Genomic DNA, 19,127 nt, shown 5'->3' with positions numbered 1-19,127 from the left:
TGTTTGCATGCTGTTGTTGCAAAGGATTGGGCCAAATATAATTTTTTTTTTCTGAAGAATCCACACTGCCTACACAGTGAGAGATTGCTGACAGCTCAATTATTTGCAGTGCTTTAACTCACTAATACAGTCTCATTATTTATCCAGAGAATCCTTCGTTTGCTTTATTTAATTTCTCAGCTGACAAATTCCATCTCCCAGGATACTCCATGTTTTCAGTCTTAATCGGTTACCAATTGCCTCTTCCATCAGCTGATACTGACTTGAAGACGTGTTGCCAGTACTTTCTTAGTACGTTCTGGGATTTGCGCAAGAGATTTTTACTTTCCTCTTAAGTCTTCCTGTCTTTTACATTAAAATATATCCTAAAACATCAGCTTCCCAAAAGTTGTTGAGAGCAAACCTCGTTTGGATTTATTTAGTTTTCTTCACCTTTTTCTAAATTTAGGAGGCAAAGTTCTCTTTCTTTCTCTTTTTTTTTTTTGAGCCCTCTGGAAGTTTTCCCTTGAAACGTCCTAGTGTTTTTTGTAAGACAAGATGCTGTGATGGTTAAATACAGTACTTGTGCGGACAGCATTACCACGGATGCTCCCTGTGGGAAGGGTTGGAAAAGCCCCCATCTGTGGGCAAAGCCCCCAGATGTGGGTACTCGTGAGTTCCCAGTGAAAATTGACGGGATATGCTTGTGACTCCTCTTCATGCTTTTCCAAAAGCCCCCCGCTCCGAGTCAATAGGCTGCATTCAGAGAGACGTGTGGGGTGACTCAGAGTCCAGTGACAGTGTGCTTGGACGGGTTAGTGCTGGCGCACTTTCTCATGCCTGGGGTTATCACAGAGCCAGCGCTCTCTCGCTGAACTCCTTCCCTGGATCTGCTCAGAATGATGGGAGAGATTGAGCAAGGGCCAAAACTTGCCTGGCTGCAGCTTTGCTCTTATACTGGTGGAAACAGCAGAGTAGTCCTGTGAGGCTAGTGAATAGCAGCTGTACGAAGTCGGCAAGGCGGTCTTGTCTTTGTGGGGAAAACTGTAGCAACTTAACTTTTATTTAGTCATTAAACCTGAGCTAACCCCTTATGTGGGCACCAGCCTCTGAAACCACAGGGAAAGCTCCCACAGGCTACACAAGCTTTGCCAAATTGCATTATTTCTGGGGCTTTGTTTTTGGTTTGGTTTTTGTTGTTTTGCTTTGGTTTTTGTGTGTGTGTGTTTTGTGGATTGTTTTTGGTGGGTTTTTTTGTTGTTGTTCTTCCCCTCCTCCAAGTAGTGCAGCTGTTCAGGTACATCTGGCTGAGGGTCTGGCTTGCCCTGGTCTTTGTGACTGAGCCAGGAGGAGACGGGTCTGTGTTTCTGCCCTCCCTTGGGCAGCTTTCCTGGGCTATATACACCCATGTGTGTGCTATGTGTACAATAGGATCAGAGTCCTAACTGCAGTTCCTTTATACTTAGTTTTCAATGTAAAATAATAGTAATGATAATATTTCCCAGTGCAAATTTGCAGCAGTGAAACTTGGGAGCGGGATCAGGCCCACATGCAAAGCTGTTAAGTAATGTTACTAATGTTAACAAAACAAATCTCTCTTTTTGGAAGAGGAGGTGGGGGAATAAGAAGAGATTTTTGTAGTTGTATTTGCAGTTTCCTCTTCCCTTCCTTTCACTCTAGAAATTCTTTATCCTTTCATGCACAGTTGAGAATTAGCCATTTATTCTTAGTGCTGGTGATGCAGTCTTTGATATTTTAAATGGAATGTGTTCCTTTTTGATGCTCTGTGGTTTTGAATGAAGTACATGCTAGCAGATTAATGGTGCAGAACAGTTAGACACTGGCCATTTTTTTTCCCCTTTCCATATTATTTCATCATTCAAAAAAAAAATTAAATATATTTTTAAAAAGAAGAGCCTGTGAATCATCTATTGTTTGTGCAGTTAAATTGTTTTCACAGTGTTGTCATTCTCTTCTAAGTTGAAATTGTTGAATAGCTATGAGCTGTCACATTTTTTGTAAGTTATAACTGCATCAAGCTGTGCTGACAAAATGTCCCTGCATAACTGTTAATATGCATTGTCATTTTAAGCATGAAACAGTTTAGCTAATGATTTATCTCTTATAATGCAGCACTTGGGGCAGCTGTATGATTTGTCTTTTTAGCAAGTCAAGTAATTTCTTTAACAAAATGTTAAGCACAGATGGGCCATAGGCTGTCAGTTAACCATTATTGTGCATGCATCTGCTTGCCTTCAATGCACTGTTTTATGTATTCAGCCACTTACTTAGGCACAGTTCTCTGAAAAGCGGAACCTACTCTGATTGGCAAATAAAATGTTCATTTGTCTCTTCTTCCTATTGTTTTGTTTTGGTAACACATGTCAGCAGCTCAATTACCCAGTTCATTAACAGCTCCCAATGGACATGATGGCCTACCCGTGATAAGGAGGGCGATTGTGGCACATATGGTCAATAATAGCCTGTCTCTTGGTAATTGTAAATAAAAGTCACTGTTGGCCATTTCCTTTTACTGCAGCTACTGTTTTCCTTTACACTTTGCTGTACAAAGCACATTTCTCTATGTGAATCAGCCCAAACAAAATAAAAATGCCATCCACTTCTCTCAAGAATTTCACTTTTATCACTGTGGTGGTGGTTTTTTCCTTTCTGAGTTGACTTTCCAGCTGAGATCTCACAGGAGACGGGGTTGCTCTTTTCCAATTCCAGTAACCGATTAATTACTTTTATTAATCAGTTTACTTAAACAGCAACATATTTTCTCCCCATTTCTCTCATTCTCTCACTTCAGACTTTTGTAAAGTGCCTGTAGAGCTGGGATTAAAAAAAAAAAGCCATTTAAGATGTTTTTGTAAGTATGCCCTTTGCAAATAGCAGTGGTTTTCAAAGGAGTAATTGAAGTGTGACTTAATCCTTGTTAGATGAGCAATATTCATGTCTGGAACAGAGGCTTGCTTTCTGGTTCCATTTCTTGGGTTTTTTTGCTATATCGTAGTCAAAATGCTGGTAGAAAGGGTTAAAAGCAATTTTACTACTTGTGAGTATTTCACATTGTACTAGATACAATTCTAGCAAGACTAAGAATTTCTTCTGTATTTGCTGATTCTAAATTTTCACTTTTATGAGGGAAATAGGAGCATGTAGCAACATTAGCATGTTTTAACTTAAGCCCACTGAGAAATCTTTTGTGGTTTCTTGCTTCTTGAAATTTGCTTTTCCTTTGCCTCTCAAAGAGGAAGAGTCCAACTGTTAGCAAATTTTGGGCTGTGACATAACAGGTGAAACTTGCGGTGCCCAAATCTCCCCTCTGTCCTCTTCGCCCTTTTGATGGTGAAGCACAGGCAGTAAATAGGGAATTGGATAAAATTGCACCTCTGAGTCCTGGTAAACTTGTCAAAAGTGCTCTGGTGGGAGCACTGCGACATGAAATTTAGGGATGCTATACTAATCTTCAGAGCATGCTTGATCTTGGATAAACGTAGCATTCAGTTGCGGCGTCTGAAACTGCTCACAGGTGGCTGAGAGGTGACTCCAGACCCCCTGAGCTCGTCCCCCGCTGCCTGCCATATTCATAACTAATCTGTAGTCTCCACCCAGGGTTGTGGGCACTCGGGGAGTTGTTGAGTGTCAGAGTGTATTTGTCCTGTTTTGATTAGCGCAGACCTGGCAGGGTGTATTTTCTTTTTAATGGCTCCTCGCTGTGACAGTGAGGTTTCGGGAGGAGGAGAAGGGGAGCCTGGCGTCATGTTTCCCCAGGCAAATCCAGCAAAATGAAGGGCCAGTGCACTGGGAGGGCGGTAGTCGGTTGCCTCCAGAGTCTTCATTATATTTTGCATGCAAATATGAGCCTGCCGCTGAACGGGAGGAGATGGGAGGATGTTAGGAAATAAAGATGCTGCTTTATTTTCCCGTGGACTTTATTTTGGGGAAAGAAAGGATGCCTGACGCGTTTCTAGTCCATCAACTGTTAAAACGCCAGCTGCTGAAAGCCTACCCCAACACAAACAGGGAGGCAGGGAGGAATGTGCTGCTGGCCACCTACTGCTGCCCCAGCCCTGCCGCACGCCGGCCGGAGGTTTATTTAGTGAGCGCCTGGGGTGCCTCCGAGGGCCCACATCCCTGAGCCCCCTTACCTCGGGCAGGGAGAGGCGGTCTGGGAGGGACAGCCTCCAGGTGCTGAGGGCTGGGGAGGGGGTAGCTTGGATTAACCCCTGCTGTGCATCCCCTTCACCCCGGCTGCCCTCCCCGGCCCCCCCGGCCCACCGCCCCCCTCGCGTCCGCTGCAGCCTCCTTTGTGCCTCCCGCATCCTGCCAGGCAGGTGTCAGAGCCCTGAATGCGGGCGAAGGCCCTGCTGATGGATACCACAGATGGAGCGTGGAAATCGGCCGAATAGGCCTCAGCCACAGGCCATTTCTTAGGACCCAACAAAAGCCTCCAAATAAGTCAACAAAAATCCCAAAGATCACAAAGAGAAAGTGTCATTTGTCATTTACTGGGGGTTTGTGTGGGGGTGGCGGCCCTGCCGCACTTCTCGCCTGCACCCGAGTAAACACGAGGGAGGTCACTCGCGTCCCCCTGGGGCGCGTGAGGCAGCCGGGGGGTGCGTGTCCCCCTCAGCTGGGGGTGCCGCAGCCTCGTGGCCTGGGGATGTGGCACGAGGGGAGAGCCCGGCAGTTTAGCCTGGCATACGTGAAGACATGAGAGAGCAGCTGGTGAATAAACCGCCACCAGAGTCCTCCCTGGCCTCTGATATGTTGGGGTTTTTTTTTGGGGGGGTGTCTTATTTTTAGCGAGACTTTTGGCTAGACCAAATTCATCTAGGGCAGACCTCGGGCTGTTATGCTTGGAGAAACAGGCTGTGTAATATTTTATTTTAAAATTTTCACAGTGTTTGAAGGCTTGCTGGAGAAGCTGTGCCTTCTCAGGCTGAGGAAAGATAACCTCTCTGCCCCATTTGTCAGGTGTGCCGCCCCACAGCCCTAACGTATGGGTTTTAAATGGTTGTCATGTTTTTGTTATTTAATTATTCAAATGAAACATCTTGCTGAGAGGAAGAACGGCCCACAGAATGACCTCTGGTGTGTTATTTTGTCATTTGCTTTTTGCCCCGATGTGCCCATTTACGGCGCTGGGGAAGGGGCTCGCTGCCGAGCCCCAGGTGACCGAGCGCCCGCGCCGCCGGGCAGAGGCGTTCTGCCTGCCGTGGTGATAACCAGCACGCAGCCACTCCTCAGGCCACCAGACAGGTCACGAGGGGTTAAGGGACAAATAATTGCTCTTTAATTCTCTAATTCCTTCTTTAATTAAACTTCATGGCTCAGCTACTGGTAGTGCTTTTGGCTGCCTCACCCATTTTATGAGCTGTGCAGGAAGGGGGTACCGGTGATGCCGAAGGTCTGGTCTGGCTGGGGATCTCCTTGGGCACTGCTGGGTCTCCTCCTTTCTCATATTTATAGCTCAAGGGGCTGCAGTACTAAGATCATCAGGACAACTGTAAAGGTTAGAGATACATGTTGTGTGTCTGTAGAGGTGAGATGGAAACAATCCAGCTAAAATCTGACCACCTGTACCTGTGCTGAACAGTATCTTTTTATGTCATGGAAGTCAGTGAATCTGTTAGTGAGATACTGCTTAGCAAAAGGGCAATATGCGATGGCTGTTGAGTGTATATAAAATGAACATTGGTTTAGGTTTTTTTTTTTTTGTTAAAAAAAAAAGCAGAGATGTGTCCAATTTATATGCTTAGCCAATACTCTGCCATCTATATAAAAGACCAATAATAGTATTTTTTTGTTATTTTTTACTATTGAACTTCCTTGAAACTAATAATATTTAAGAAGACCTTGTAAGAAATAGAAATAGTGTGGTTTGTAGTACAGACATATAGTTATTACTTGAGATGACATTTGTCTGATTTTAATATCACAGATCAGACAAGACAAAGGAACTCAATGTTTTCAGTAAAGCAGCATGTAGCAGCCAGGCCTGGAGAAGGGTAACACCAATGAAATCAGATAGATGTGAAAGCCATTTCATTTGATATACCTTTTCTCCCTACTTTAAAGTTATTACTTTCTCTCTAAATGTTTGCATTTAACTAGTTATATTGTCCTGGGATCTTAGATACTCCAGTTTTTTTCTGACTGGTTTAGCTTTGTGCCTTTCATATACTGCTTAATGAAATGTGAAGCTAAAATAAACACTGACTTAATTTCATTTTTCAGTTCTGATTGTCATAGCTGCATGAATGCAAGGTGCAGGGAAACACCACAATACTTTGCTATGTTTTTATAAAACATTTTAAGAAAAATCATTATTGGTGAGAGAATTAGCTTCAGAAATTTAGTGATAAATATCCACTTTAAATTACACAGTTTTAGCTGGCTTTTTATAGGCATATATGTAGTTGTATATGTGGAACTTCAAACATGTAGAGCCTGAGAGTACTGAAAGAGTTCCTGAGATCTGGGGATTTGATTTATTTTTTTTTTTATAAAACCCCCTCATTGTACACGATCATGAGCAACTTTTGTCTGAGAAGTTTTCTCCAGAAGGGACCTTCCTGAGCTCTGTTTCAGATCTTACGACATCAGGTATGGTCAGAATGCAGTGCTGGCCAATATGACCCTGTTAACAAGGCTGGTGTGCTCTCCTCCACTCATCTAGCTTGTCAGCAATAGCTGTTCTGCTTAAGGTGGGTGATTTGTATCTAAGGCTAACGTAGGAAAACTATATTTTAAATATCCTGTGTTTCTTCTTATTCTCGAATAGCAGCATGAAGCCATCCTACGGAGTTGTAATTTGGCAGTTGCTGAGGAAGGCAGGTGTCACTGAGAAGTGACAAGTGAGAAGATTTGTGATTCGTCACTAATTCAGATGATGTGTTATGTTCGCTTTGGGATACCCTAGATTGCCTGTTCAATAAGGAATGAACATGAACTATTTGGGATAGGATGTTTGTGCTGATTCCCCTTTGTTCTTCAGGACAATATTCTCAAGAACCCGAACAGCTTAATCCAATCTTATTTGGGGCAAAACTTCCATGCAAATAAGAGACTCTGGGGGTTGGATGCTTTGACAGTGCATTAATGCTGAGCTCTGTGGGAGTTTCTCCTGATGTCCTGTCTATGTTGAGTCCAAGATATTGATGGTGTCTGGACAATGAAGATAGCTTTCACTTAAAAGCCTCTGGTCTAGCAGTAATTGTTCTTTTTCGGTATGCAGAAATTCATAAACTCTTTGGCTGAATTGTCTGAAACAGCACTTTGTCTTTCTCATGCTGTAAGCCTGAGTAAACAGATTAGGTATATTTATTAGTTCAAACAGCTTAAGTGAAATTGGAAATTTAAGATAGCTAGAAATAAACATGGTGGGGGGTTTTAGCTGGAGCTTGAACAGCTGATTTCTTTTTGGCTTTATGTTCTCAGTTACCTCCAAATAAATCATGTTAAGAAGATTATTTTAAATCAATGCCTATATCAATAATTTATTTGGCATTATTGAAATAGTAGAAGTAATGCTTGCTCAGTTGAAATACAAGCAGTTTCAGTTCACTGGGGAGTGTCTGCCCTCTTTAGGTGGTTTCCCTTGAAGACTCAGGCAAGAAGGAATGCTTGTCGCCTGGGACAGCAGCTGATGCAAGTGAAGAGTGGCTTTGGAAGTCTATTCTTTTGGTTCGTTACTGTTTGTTGGAGAAAGGCAATTGGGCAGGTACTGGAAGAGGCTTTGCTGCTTCACAACTAAAGCTATGGGTTCAGCCATGGCAGGGCTGTAGCTGGACCTCACATGATTGCCAGGGAGCACAGGGGAAACAAACAATGATGATGCCAAGAGCTGGCTGGGTCTGTGTGTGTGTCATCTCACACTCCTGCCCATGTAACCCAGAAAGAGTTTTCGTCCTGATTTCTTGTCAAACTGTAGATTGCAAGAGTTGGTAGCCCCTTCCTGGGACAGGGACATGCTGTACGTGGTCTGTTTCTTGCCAGCTTTCCTTAAGTGCCAACTTGGGGTGTGGCGTGAGGAGCCTTTAGTCCAACACAGCCTGGCTGTTTTGCAGTCACGTCCTGGACTGTTGCCTGGAGGCTGAGCATCAGCACATCTGTGTGTAGCTATGCTCTGTGCTGGAAGACCTCCCAAGGTTAGGAGGAATTATGATGAAACCCCAGGCAAAGGAAGCATGCAGTCCATGTATTTCAGCTCTGGTCATGATCTATGCTGGAATCTCTTTGCTTTACCAACTGGAAGAGTCAAGTCAAACTATTGCTCTGAGCTATTCTTACAGGACTTCTCTGTGCAATGTGCATCTCGTCTCTCTTTTTTTTTTTTTTTGATATTAACACTTGTCTGGCTTGTCCTAAGGTTACGTTAGGTGGTCATAAGACGGGCAAGTAAGTTGCACATAGGCAGGAATGTTTAAATGTGCTGAGACATACTAACACAAATGTATATAATACTGTTCAGAGCATAGGACAAATAATACATGACATGAACCAAATATTTGATTGTGTATGAGAAGTAATTTCTTCACTAGTGCTCCCCATACCTTCGTAATTTCTTCCATAACCATTTCAGCAATAAGGTTTTAGTGATGGATTTCTAGGGAAGGTCTCATGGGCATGTGTCTATAGAGTTGGAATGTTTAAGTTACAAGATGCACACTGGTGTGACAAATAATTGTGTCTGTTGGCTGTTCAACAGAAGAAACAAGGGCGTATTGCTTGTCTGATCGCTTGCAACTAAGCGGGACTGCTCTAAGTGTTTAAAAGACTTGCAAACTGCTGGAGGAGTTAAAGGAATTGAATAATTAATTTACTCAAAAAGTTCTGGAGGTTCTTAAATATTCTTGGGCCAGAAAAAGGTGCTAAACTCAGTTGAACTTTTGAAAATCTTTGTTTGGTTTGAGCACGTTTGCACAATGTAACATTTAAGTCTGATTTGTTTCTCACTATTTTGCTTTTTTGAAGTTTGCTAACTCAATTCTGAGTCATGGGGAAAAAAAAAGGAGCTTTTCCATATAAGAGATCATTGATTGATCCGATGTTTTGCTTTTTTTGCGCTCAAGGAAAGCTAATTTTTACCTGTCTTTTCTTTTTTCTTTTTTCTTTTTTTTGAGCATCAGCACCCCAGTCTGACGAAGGCTCTGACATTGATTCTGAACCAGATTTACCTTTAAAAAGAAAGCAGCGTCGCAGTAGGACAACCTTCACGGCAGAACAACTGGAAGAGCTGGAAAGAGCTTTTGAGAGGACACACTACCCTGATATTTATACTAGGGAAGAACTTGCACAAAGAGCCAAACTCACAGAGGCTCGTGTCCAGGTATGTATTTAAAAGCTGCCTAACACAGGGAATTGCCTTTTCTGTTAGCACGTCAGTCCTTCTATATTCTTATGTGATCCTACTCTGGGGTAGAAGGAAAATGTGAAGCTATATTGTTTACAACCTTAGTTGTTTTTGCATCTGTATGTGGACATTGATTTTCCAACTGTTCAAGACAACTACTTTGAAAAAAAATGTGTTTTCCCAGGAAATGTTCCATACCTACCATGAATATAATACTGAGCCTTTGGAGAAGAAGGGCTATTATCCCAGTTTGTTTTATGCATTTGACAGCACTCTGCATGTAATCAGGTCAGCTGTTGTGCCAGTTTATAGTTACTTAACTGATTTCATCTGTTGTTGTTTGGGTCTTTCAGGCATTAACAGAGGAAGCAAAAACATTTTTAAAAGGACGATGTGTCTATAGAGCCATGCAAGGGAGCAAGGTTACTGGTGCAGTATCTACAGTTTACTTTTAGGTTAGCTTTTGAAGTTGAATTGATTTACACCTTTTAATATCGCTTATCCCCATTGTTGGTTTAATTCAAAAGAAAATAAACCTTCAAATAACTGTTAGGTCTTCACAACTTCATGTAGATCTGGATTGTCTAAAACAAGCTAACATGCTGGAGGAGTAAACTGTGGAGTTGCTTTAAATTTAGTAAAAGCATGAACCTGGATTTTCAGATGTCCCAAACTGGGCAAATAGCAGCCATATAATTCTGGAACAGACTGCACCTCAGAGTTCAGGTTCAGAGCAGGGCTTTGTTTCACGGCAAAGAAGCACATCCTGTGAAATGCTTAATACCACAGGCAGAATCCTCTGATGCTCTTTCACTACTTGACATCTAAGAGTCATTCGGAAAAGCCTGCCCTGTTTGGATCAGTCTGAGTTGTAAGTGTTCATAAGGAAATGTGTGGTTGGGTGACAAGCAAAATGTTGCAGCCTTTGATGTAACCAGGAAAGAGAAATGAGTGGTAACTTGTGATCTAACCAAGGATACAGGTGAATTGGGTTGCTTTCGTGAAACTCTGTTCTAATAATTTGACCTTTGAAGCTCAGCCTGAAGCATTCAGACTCTGCAAACTGAAATAAGCAATATAAATATCCCTCTGCCTTTGTAAGACAAGCATGCATATTGCAGCATAGATGTATTACTGAGTATCTATCTTACAAGGTCCAGACTTTTTCAGTTTTTCTTGCTATTTTTTTTTTTGCAGAAGACTTCACATTTCTTTTAAGTGTTTGTTATGACTGTGAGAGAAAATCAGATGTATGAATGAATTTGTCTGGAAGACAAGCTCAGTGATGCATGACTCTCTTTTTCTTAACATGTTTACTAAGTGAAATTCTTGCAAAAGCTTTGTATATAGACTTGGGCCAGGTAAGACTAAATCAAGCCTTGGGAATCATCCACGCACAAACATTATAAAGATAACTTTCTACACAAGTTCTGTTTGCAAGACAAATGGGATCTAGGGTATGATGTTTTGGGCTATGTTAGCTTCAGTGGAAAAATACGATAAAATGAAAAAGACCTTGTTCATGTTTTTCTAAATCAATGACCCACAGCTAGAAGAAAAGCAGAACTCTCATTAACATAACAGCTGTCTTAATGTGGCTTTAACCCTGTGACTTTTTACATTCCTTATGGCTTCCTTGGTTCCCTTGAGACACATCCTGTCTCACGCCACTCCTATGATCTACAGCCTCACGAATTCCCCAGTACCTCTGACATGGATATTTTACCTAACCCAGCATGGAAGAAAGTTCCCAGTCAATCAATGATTAGAATACCAGAACAAAACCTTTCTGGATTAAAGATGAGCTGGGGTTGAAGTAACCAGCCTGTGGGCAGTTTCCTAGTGCACTCCATCTGTCTGGTACCCTTGAAGGCTGGCAGAGTGATTTAGCAGTGGATTAAGGGATACAGGATTTGCCTTATCAGCATTCAGCACCTCTCTATAGCCCCTTAAAATAGCCACCTATGATGGGCATGAAATAAAAGACGACCTGTGAAAAGAAAAGAACCCTAAGAGACTTGAGGCTGGGAGAGCCGGATAGCCATACTGATGTAGCATTCAAGCTGTCTTAGTCACACTTCTTTTTTGGTAACAGTATGACAGAGATCAGAGATACCAAGTTTTATATGGCTATATACACAAAGATCTCTTTGACTGCTTCCCAATCAAGCATCATCTAAAAGAGCTGGCTCTTTGCAATGCCAGAGAAAAAAAAGAATTTTCTGGGCTCAGCCAGACTCAGGCTGCAATGTCCAATTTCATAGAGTTTTACATTATCTAGGAAGTTATTTAATTGATTACAACTGGACCAGCCTTGCTATTCCCTCACTCAGTCCCTCCATGTTGCACTCACATCTCATGTTTTGTTTCTTCTACCCTGCTGCCCTCGTGCTTCCTCTTTCGTTCTATTCCCTGAGGCACTCTCTGAACACCCGTGAAAGGAAGAGTCTTAAACCACTAAACCATCTATTTTCTCCCTTTCCCACTGTTGAAGGGTAACCAAATGCATGTTTCTAAGCTGGTTGGTTGGAGGTGGGGAAAAAGTAGCCTCTGGGCTGAGATCAAACTTAGCCCCTAATGGGAAATTTTTGAAAGCTACAAGCAACTGAAAACAGACTTACCATGTGAATGTTACTTGTGTACTTAATCATGGGGACAGGGAAAGGCTTTTGGGGAAAGAAGTGTTGCAACAAACTCCACATTGCAAGAGTCACAAGATGCATAACAATAATCATCGCAAATACTTCAGCACTGGGTGTAATAAGGATTTAAAATGCTCCCTGTGATTCCTCTTGCAGCATCTTTCCACTCATGGACTTTTGAACCTTTCTCCCCTGTGTTAGAGCCCAGATGTGGTGTGGAGCCAGGACAACCTCTTCTGCTGCTTCTTCCAAAGGCAACCAGCTCTTCTCTGCACATTAGATACAGTAGGAAAGGGGAAAGTTCTTGGGTCTTGTGCATCCATCAGATACAATTCAGAAACATTGAGTCCCAAAGCATGACCCTTTATTAAAAAATAAAATAAAATAAAATACTTTGTTGTATCTGAGGTTAAAGATTCACATATTGTAAGTAAAAATCACAACCATGCAGTGCTTTACCTGTCCAGTTTAAAACCTCATTAAAACCATCATTAAGTTGCAGAGCAGGCCCTAAAGGTCTGTGGCCTATTTTTACTGATTCAATCTAAAGGCGAATTCTAAAAGTGAAATTTTCCCCAGTGTAGATAAAGATCAAAGGCTCTCTCTGAGCTTCACAGCAGTGTGGTTATGGTTTCTGTAACAAATAGATCATAAGGGATGAATTGGGTAGCATCTTTTCTGGCATATTTTGATTCCCACATCAGGCTTATTTTTAGACCTGGATGAACTGTGTGAACTTTGGCAGCAGCTTGGAGCCTGATTGACAGTGGGAGGTGTTTACTTCAATCTTTTGGGGAAGGATTTTTAAACAAGGTTCAGGTTTGTCCCCTGGCAGGTGGAGGGCCAGGAGTCTGCCTTGCCCCATGGGGGCTGGCCAGTCAGACAAACCTTCTTGGACTGTGTGCTGAAGGGAGGCTTCCCAAATTATCAGAAATGTGATGCGTGGGACTTGCATGTTGGACTATATTGAAGATGTGCCCCCAAGCTCTCTGGGATCGTGTGGGGCAGGAGGTCCTGCTGTGAGAAGCAGCTGGCATGCGGCCTTCCTGTTCAACCCTGAAAGGCAATGGGAGAAATGTGTTTGGACTCTTTTAGTCCATGAATAATGGTGAAAAAGCAGGGGAAGTCAGGAAGAATTCTGAAACATGAGTTTGTCCTGTACTGAAAAGGTTCTTCTTGGCCAATTCCCAGGTTTAAATTGGTTTGCTTGAAAACTTCTAAAGAGAAAAAAATATTGTTTAACAGAAGAGCATGTCTGAAAATTCAGGCAGATCTCTCCAGGCTACTAGGATGGGGTTGAATGTTCCCATGTCAAACATGTAATCAGCTTGTAAGCTTTTGTAAAAAGCTTATTACAGCCTCAGCAAATAAAAGAAGTCCCAAGAGCTCAGATGTCTAGAGTAGCTGGAAGAAAAATGATAAAAATATTTTAAGTGCTGTGCTAGCGTATTGTTTTTTTGTGTTGTTGGTTTGGTTTTATTTTTTTTTTTCACTGGGAAGGGGAAGAGATAGTTTGGAGAAGATAGTGCTTGGAAAGGTGAGAGAAGAAATTATGACTCCTAAGCTAGCAGTAAAGCTGAAAGCTCCAAAGTTCAATCTTTCAGCTTTCATAGTCTTTTCTGAGTAGCAAATAGTGAAAAGCATTCACGGGGAAATCATGGGAGAGGGAGGACCTGTGCCAAAAAGAGTCTTAATTTTCCCTCAGCTTCTCTGGAATGGTTTGAGCCCGTGTGCTGAACTGCATAGTCCTATGGGGAGATGGGGTAAAGGAACGCAGGACAGATTCAAAGACATTTAAAACCTTTCAGCAGATCTTTACAGTTATTCCCAGTGTGGTTTATGGAGAATTTCTAGTGCCTTTTCTTAGGCTGCTGTTTTTGCACCGTATATAGGATAAAGAAAGAAAATACTATGTGCATTCTTGTAGTAGATAACACTGTAAGTGCAGATATTTTTTTTTCCCCTGGGGTAAAGGAGAAATTATTACGGGTAAATTAGCTGCAGTATTTTGGAGGTATTTGTCTAGGACTGCATCAGTCTTTTCAAAGAAAACTATGAGAGTTGAGTATGTTGGATCGCCCTGGGAGGTTGTTGGAAGTCCTTATTCCCTTTGGCACAGCCTAGTGGGTTTCTGTCTTGTCATCTTTTTTTATTTTGTCATGTAGGGATTTTTGGGTTTTGTGTTTTTTTTTTTTTTTTTTTTTTTTTTCAGGGGGGGAGTGTTGGATGTTTCTTTTTTCCTGTTTGTTTTAAAGGAACTCTGATTTCCATCACATTGATAACTCTTTGTATCCCAACCAGCATGACTTCTCCTCACCATACAGAGCAGCTCTTGGCAGACCCCAGGTGGAGAACCTGCAGCCCCCTGCGGTGTTCCTGCTGGTGGTCACAGCAGGTCATTCTCAGTAGGCTAGCAGCACTGCTGTGGGACACTGTGAGGGAACAGCCCTACCCGTGGTGTGCCTCTGCATACGCAGTAGGCCTTATTCCTGTGAGACTGGGGGTGTGCAGATGTCACAGTGAAGCTGATTTACCAACTAGTTATTGCTAAAAAGCAATTCTGCTCCTACTCTTTCTTCTTCCTGTGGCTGGTCCCTAGCAGTGTGATCCCTGGAGCTCATCTGATACTGTGGTGAGCCAGGATGGAAAGTCACCCTACTGCAAAAAACAGGAAAGGGAAGAATAACCTATTGTTTCCTTTTTTCCCCCTGCTGTCTTGTGTTCTTTGACTGAACTTCCAGTCAGGTCAGGTGGGCACAAGGGCTGGTGTCATCTGCTGGCCTGGCGAGAGGGTGAAGTGCCTGCACAGCTTCAATGGCTGCTGAAGTAAATGCAGGTCCAGCATCAGTAGACTGCAGGAGCAGACACCATGGGTGTTTTTAGAAGTCAGGCTGCCGTGTTTTGCAAAGGTAATGGAGTCAGCTCTGTCCCGGCTGGTGCAGCCCAGCTTCATTAGCAGTTTCCTTCTTCAGCCTCCCCTCTTTGCAAGGCAGCCCCACTGCTTCTGGCACACCCCAAATTCATTCCCTGATGGCATAACCACTGTGGACTCCTGCTTGCAGGATGGTCAGGCTTTATTTTGAACATGTGAATGCTGGGGGAAGGGAGAGGTGGGGAACAGGTGAGGTGGGGGAAGCGGTTGCCATGAAAAATACAAGGCAAAAGGGGGAAAAAAACCCAAAAAACTTCCTCTGTCTAAATTTAGAAGTGCCGTTAACAATACATCAGTCTTTCGACTTTGTGTGTTTTTGGCACTCATGCTTCCAATGGTCAGGACTGTGTTTAACAAAATATCCATGGGTTTTGTGCAAAATTCACATCTCTAATGTTTTGCCCTGTTGGATCAGAGATCTTTTTGCCTTAAAAGCACATAGAGCACTCTCTGTTTACGATCAGACTGTAGAAATGTCAAAGCTAATTACACTAGTGTGTTCCCAAGTGAATAAATACATCTTTTAAAGAATATCCTGTTGCGATCAACAAAATAAGATGTTGGCATGATCACTTGCAAACTACTTAAAGGAAAAATGATAATAAAAGGCAAGATCTAAATATTAGAAAACACAGATGAGAGAAACCTGTTAGTTCACCTCCTCCCTTTTACATCAGTGCAAAATGCTTTTTTTACATTCTGTTGTGGAGTTAATTCTTTTTTGGTCAGTCCAGTTCCAGATGCTTGAAAAACTAGAGCTTCCAATAATTACTTTCCTTAAAGGACTGTTTTTCTTTTCCTTTTGCTGTAAATTTAATCCTCTTCAGTTCTGTTGTTGAGATGTAAATTTTATTCAGACACTGGGGTTCAACTGGGTTTCCTAATCATCTGGGCCATTTGCATTCCATCTTTGAAAGTGACATAGAAACTGGCAAGCCAGAGCCTCACTAAAATGAATGTGTCTTGGCTTCTGGTGCAGACATCTCTTTGGGATGCTGAGGTCCCTTGGACAAGCCACGTTTCCTCTGTCCGTGTCTGCATTTGCACAGCACCAAGCGCAATGCTGATCTAATTCAGAGCTCCTGCATGTTACACCAAAACAAGCAGATCATATTCCTCTGGACACAGTACTGTTTGTGTAAGAACATAATATTTTGAGTCTCCAGAATGCAGTAGCTTGCTTATCCACTGCTTTTGCTTCCATGGGGGAATTCAGTGTGGTAGTGGTGGTTTGAAGTAGTCTAGGAATGGCCTGCCTTCCACCGGGATCCACGTTATTGCTGGTGAAGGCAACACACAAGATTAGTCTGTCAGATTAAAAAGACGTAGATCGTTTAGAGTTGGGTCTCTGTTACCACCACTGCTGGGTGGCATTTTCTCACAGGATGATGGTTGTGATCTTCACCAGGGGCTGCGTTATGCTGTGAGCACCTCTGCATCCAGGTGATGATCGCTTCCCTATCAGAAGGGAGGGTGTGGGAGAAGAGAAGCATCCTGTGGGGACCTGCTAGATTTGAAAAGGCTGTTCATAAGATGAGGACTTTGTCGTACTGGTGGAAGTTGAGATTTGCTGAACATAAGGGGACATTGTGTTTAAATCATATTGGAAGTGTATAAACAGATGGAAGTATTTCCCCAGGTCTTTACAATGTGTTTCTAAGCAGACACTTGGCTTGTGGTGACTAGATTTATATTTTAAGATCTTGGCTTGATATTGGCAACATTTGTCAAGATTAAGTAGTGGTAGTAGTGCACATGGTTTCTTCATGATATGTGTTGATTTAAAAAAAAATAATAATTCCTGAATTCTTGAGAATAAGTCAAGGCAGCCGAAGATTATCTAAGTGGAATACTATGGTTAAAAAGTAATAATAAATTGTTTCAGTTAACATAGAAAGCATATAACTGCTACTGAATAAAGTTTGGGATCTAATTTCAATAAACTACTTTTAATAAACATTACATAAAATGTATATAAAATATTTGAGTTATTTAGTTTTGAGTAATTTTTTCTTGACTTTCCAAAATCAATTTTCAACTTTTTAACTCTTGCATTTAATTTTGTTTGTGGGTTTTGTTTTTTTTTCCCTGCTGTCTCACTGTTACATCATTTCTTCTTTGTTTTCTGTCACACACAACATCTGAAACCTGCAAGTTATCTGGTATAAAATGGGAGTTAAACACACTTGCAAACTAAATCTTGAGCCATATGGAAAGGGTGAGGCCATGACAGTAAATAGTAACAATAATAAAAACTGTTGTGTTAAAACATCTGGAATTACAGATTCAGAGATTCAGTGTGTTCACTTGTAAAAATGTGTGATGGAAGGAGTTGGGGCCATACTTATGGTCATTTTGAAGATAAAATATTTTTAGTATTTTTACCAAGGCTCATCCAAAGCCCATTAAAATCAAAGGGAAATGAGTACATGTGTGGATCGGACCTCTGGTGCTTCATGTAAAGGTGTGTGGTTGGGTTGGGTTTTTTTGCTTTTGTGTTGTTTTTTTTTTTTGTTTGTTTGGTTGGTTGGTTTCTTTGGGGTTTTTGTTTGTTTATTTTTGTTTTAATGTGCCCCTACTGTTCTGTGATGTGTGTGGTATAAGTGGTAATAAGACTTGCTTTGTGGTTTTGGATTGGTTCAAGGTGTTTTGGTGAGTTAATTTTGGACTGACTGTGGTGCTACTCAGGTGCCATCTGCCTTCCTGCTGCCTGGGGAAGGTAAGAAGCCAGGGCAGGCAGCAGCAGGTGTGTGCTGCAGCTGACGGGGGCAGCAAGGCAGTGCAGTGGCAGCGGCTGGAGCCAATGAGCCTGGAGCCAAGGCTGTGCCAGCAGCATGTGACATGGGTGCCAGTCAAGTAGCATCCATTTAGTATGTCCCAGTCATGTGGCACTGAGGTCGTAATACACAGCCTTGTTTCTGCACAGTCCAGGCAGGCTCCTGTACCCCTGCAGGGTCCCACTTAATTTAATGGGGCTCCAGGTAACAACAGAGCTCTGCGCAAGCATGTTCATTGTGGGGGTGCTGTAGACTTTGATACCATTGAGTGTGTTTCTTTCAGGGTTAAGATGTATCTGCAGTTCTAGAAAAATGCAAATCTATAAAAGTAGCCAGAATCTATCTGTAAAGAAAAGCATAAAACTTGGCATTAATGCAAATCACTTGCTGCAAATCACTTGCTACTGAATTCAGGTTTGGGTTCTGACTCACTTTAATAAGGAACTAGGGCTTGAAGGCAAATGCTAATCTGTAGAGAAAACAAAATCTTGTTACCTCATTTTCCTCAGTGAAGTCCACTTATGTAGTTCAGTTAGTGTTCCCAAAACACTGGAAGATCATCAGTTAACCCTCTTGACCTGAAGAAGTGAGAGTGTCACGGAGAAAACCATAGTTAATGACCTGGGTACGCTAATTACAGCATGCATTTGCTGTTCCCTGCTCCCTCTGACCTCCATTATCCTTCCTAAGTGCTCTTTGGCTCTTTAGCAAAGCCTTTTCATCCCTCTTCAACATGTCTTGCCCCTTTTTTCTTCTCTTTGGTCATGTTCAAAAGATACTGCCACAGGAGTTTAAGAATGGTAGGCTTTGGGAGACACAAGCAGGTAGAAAGAATCTGTGAAGGGTAAATAAGAAATTTATACTTAAATGTCAGTGAGGGAAGCAAAGGGTAAGCAGAGACATAAAAAAGGATATAGATGTCTATAGGATGAGCAAGTAAAAAAGTATTGCTGAATCTAGATCCATCCTCAACTATTGCTCATTGTGTGTCTTGCTTCTCCACCCCAGTGTCTTGTCCCTGCCAGCTGCTTTCAGAAATGGTTCACATGGAGGCAGCGGGAGGGTTAGTATGTACAGTGAAAAACCTGAGAGGGATTCCTGAGGTAGAACAGAGACTCCATCTATCCTTCTGTCCTAAATCTTAAACCGGAGTGGGAGTGTGTAATTGAGGAGTAGGTGTGCCCAACAGAGGAGGCAGCAAAGGAGGCAGCTGTGTGAAATGAGCCTCTCATTCTGAAAAGGGGATGAAGCCAGATCAAACTACATGGTGACAGATGGCACGCATCAGAAACCAGATGGCCCAGTGAGTCCCACCACTCCTACTCTGAAAGAGTGAGCAGAGGACAAGCCCACAGCATAGTCCAAAATGTTGTTAGAGTATTATGTAAGGACCACTCACAGTTTGTAAATGATATTACACCTAGAAATCCAGT

The 19,127-nt window shown here is 42.2% G+C and overlaps 1 protein-coding gene across 5 annotated transcripts in view; it reads left to right on the top strand.

Annotated features, from left to right (window-relative positions):
- The window catches only part of PAX3 (paired box 3), a 79,792-nt gene that overhangs the window by 44,793 nt on the left and 15,872 nt on the right, over positions 1-19,127 (top strand). For 2 of the 5 annotated variants that reach the window (XM_055723717.1, XM_055723713.1), the window contains exons 5-6: positions 614-622; positions 9,120-9,319. In XM_055723717.1, coding sequence (XP_055579692.1) covers positions 614-622; positions 9,120-9,319 — 209 coding nt within the window. Of the gene's footprint in view, positions 1-613; positions 623-9,113; positions 9,320-19,127 lie in introns of all 5 variants that reach the window. The other 3 variants (XM_055723714.1, XM_055723715.1, XM_055723716.1) reach the window with 2 other exon arrangements.

Source organism: Falco cherrug, chromosome 11 (genome assembly GCF_023634085.1).
Source record: "Falco cherrug isolate bFalChe1 chromosome 11, bFalChe1.pri, whole genome shotgun sequence".
Taxonomy (NCBI): domain Eukaryota; kingdom Metazoa; phylum Chordata; class Aves; order Falconiformes; family Falconidae; genus Falco; species Falco cherrug.
Note: the sequence above shows the minus strand (reverse complement) of the source record. Positions and strands in the feature narration are given on the sequence as shown.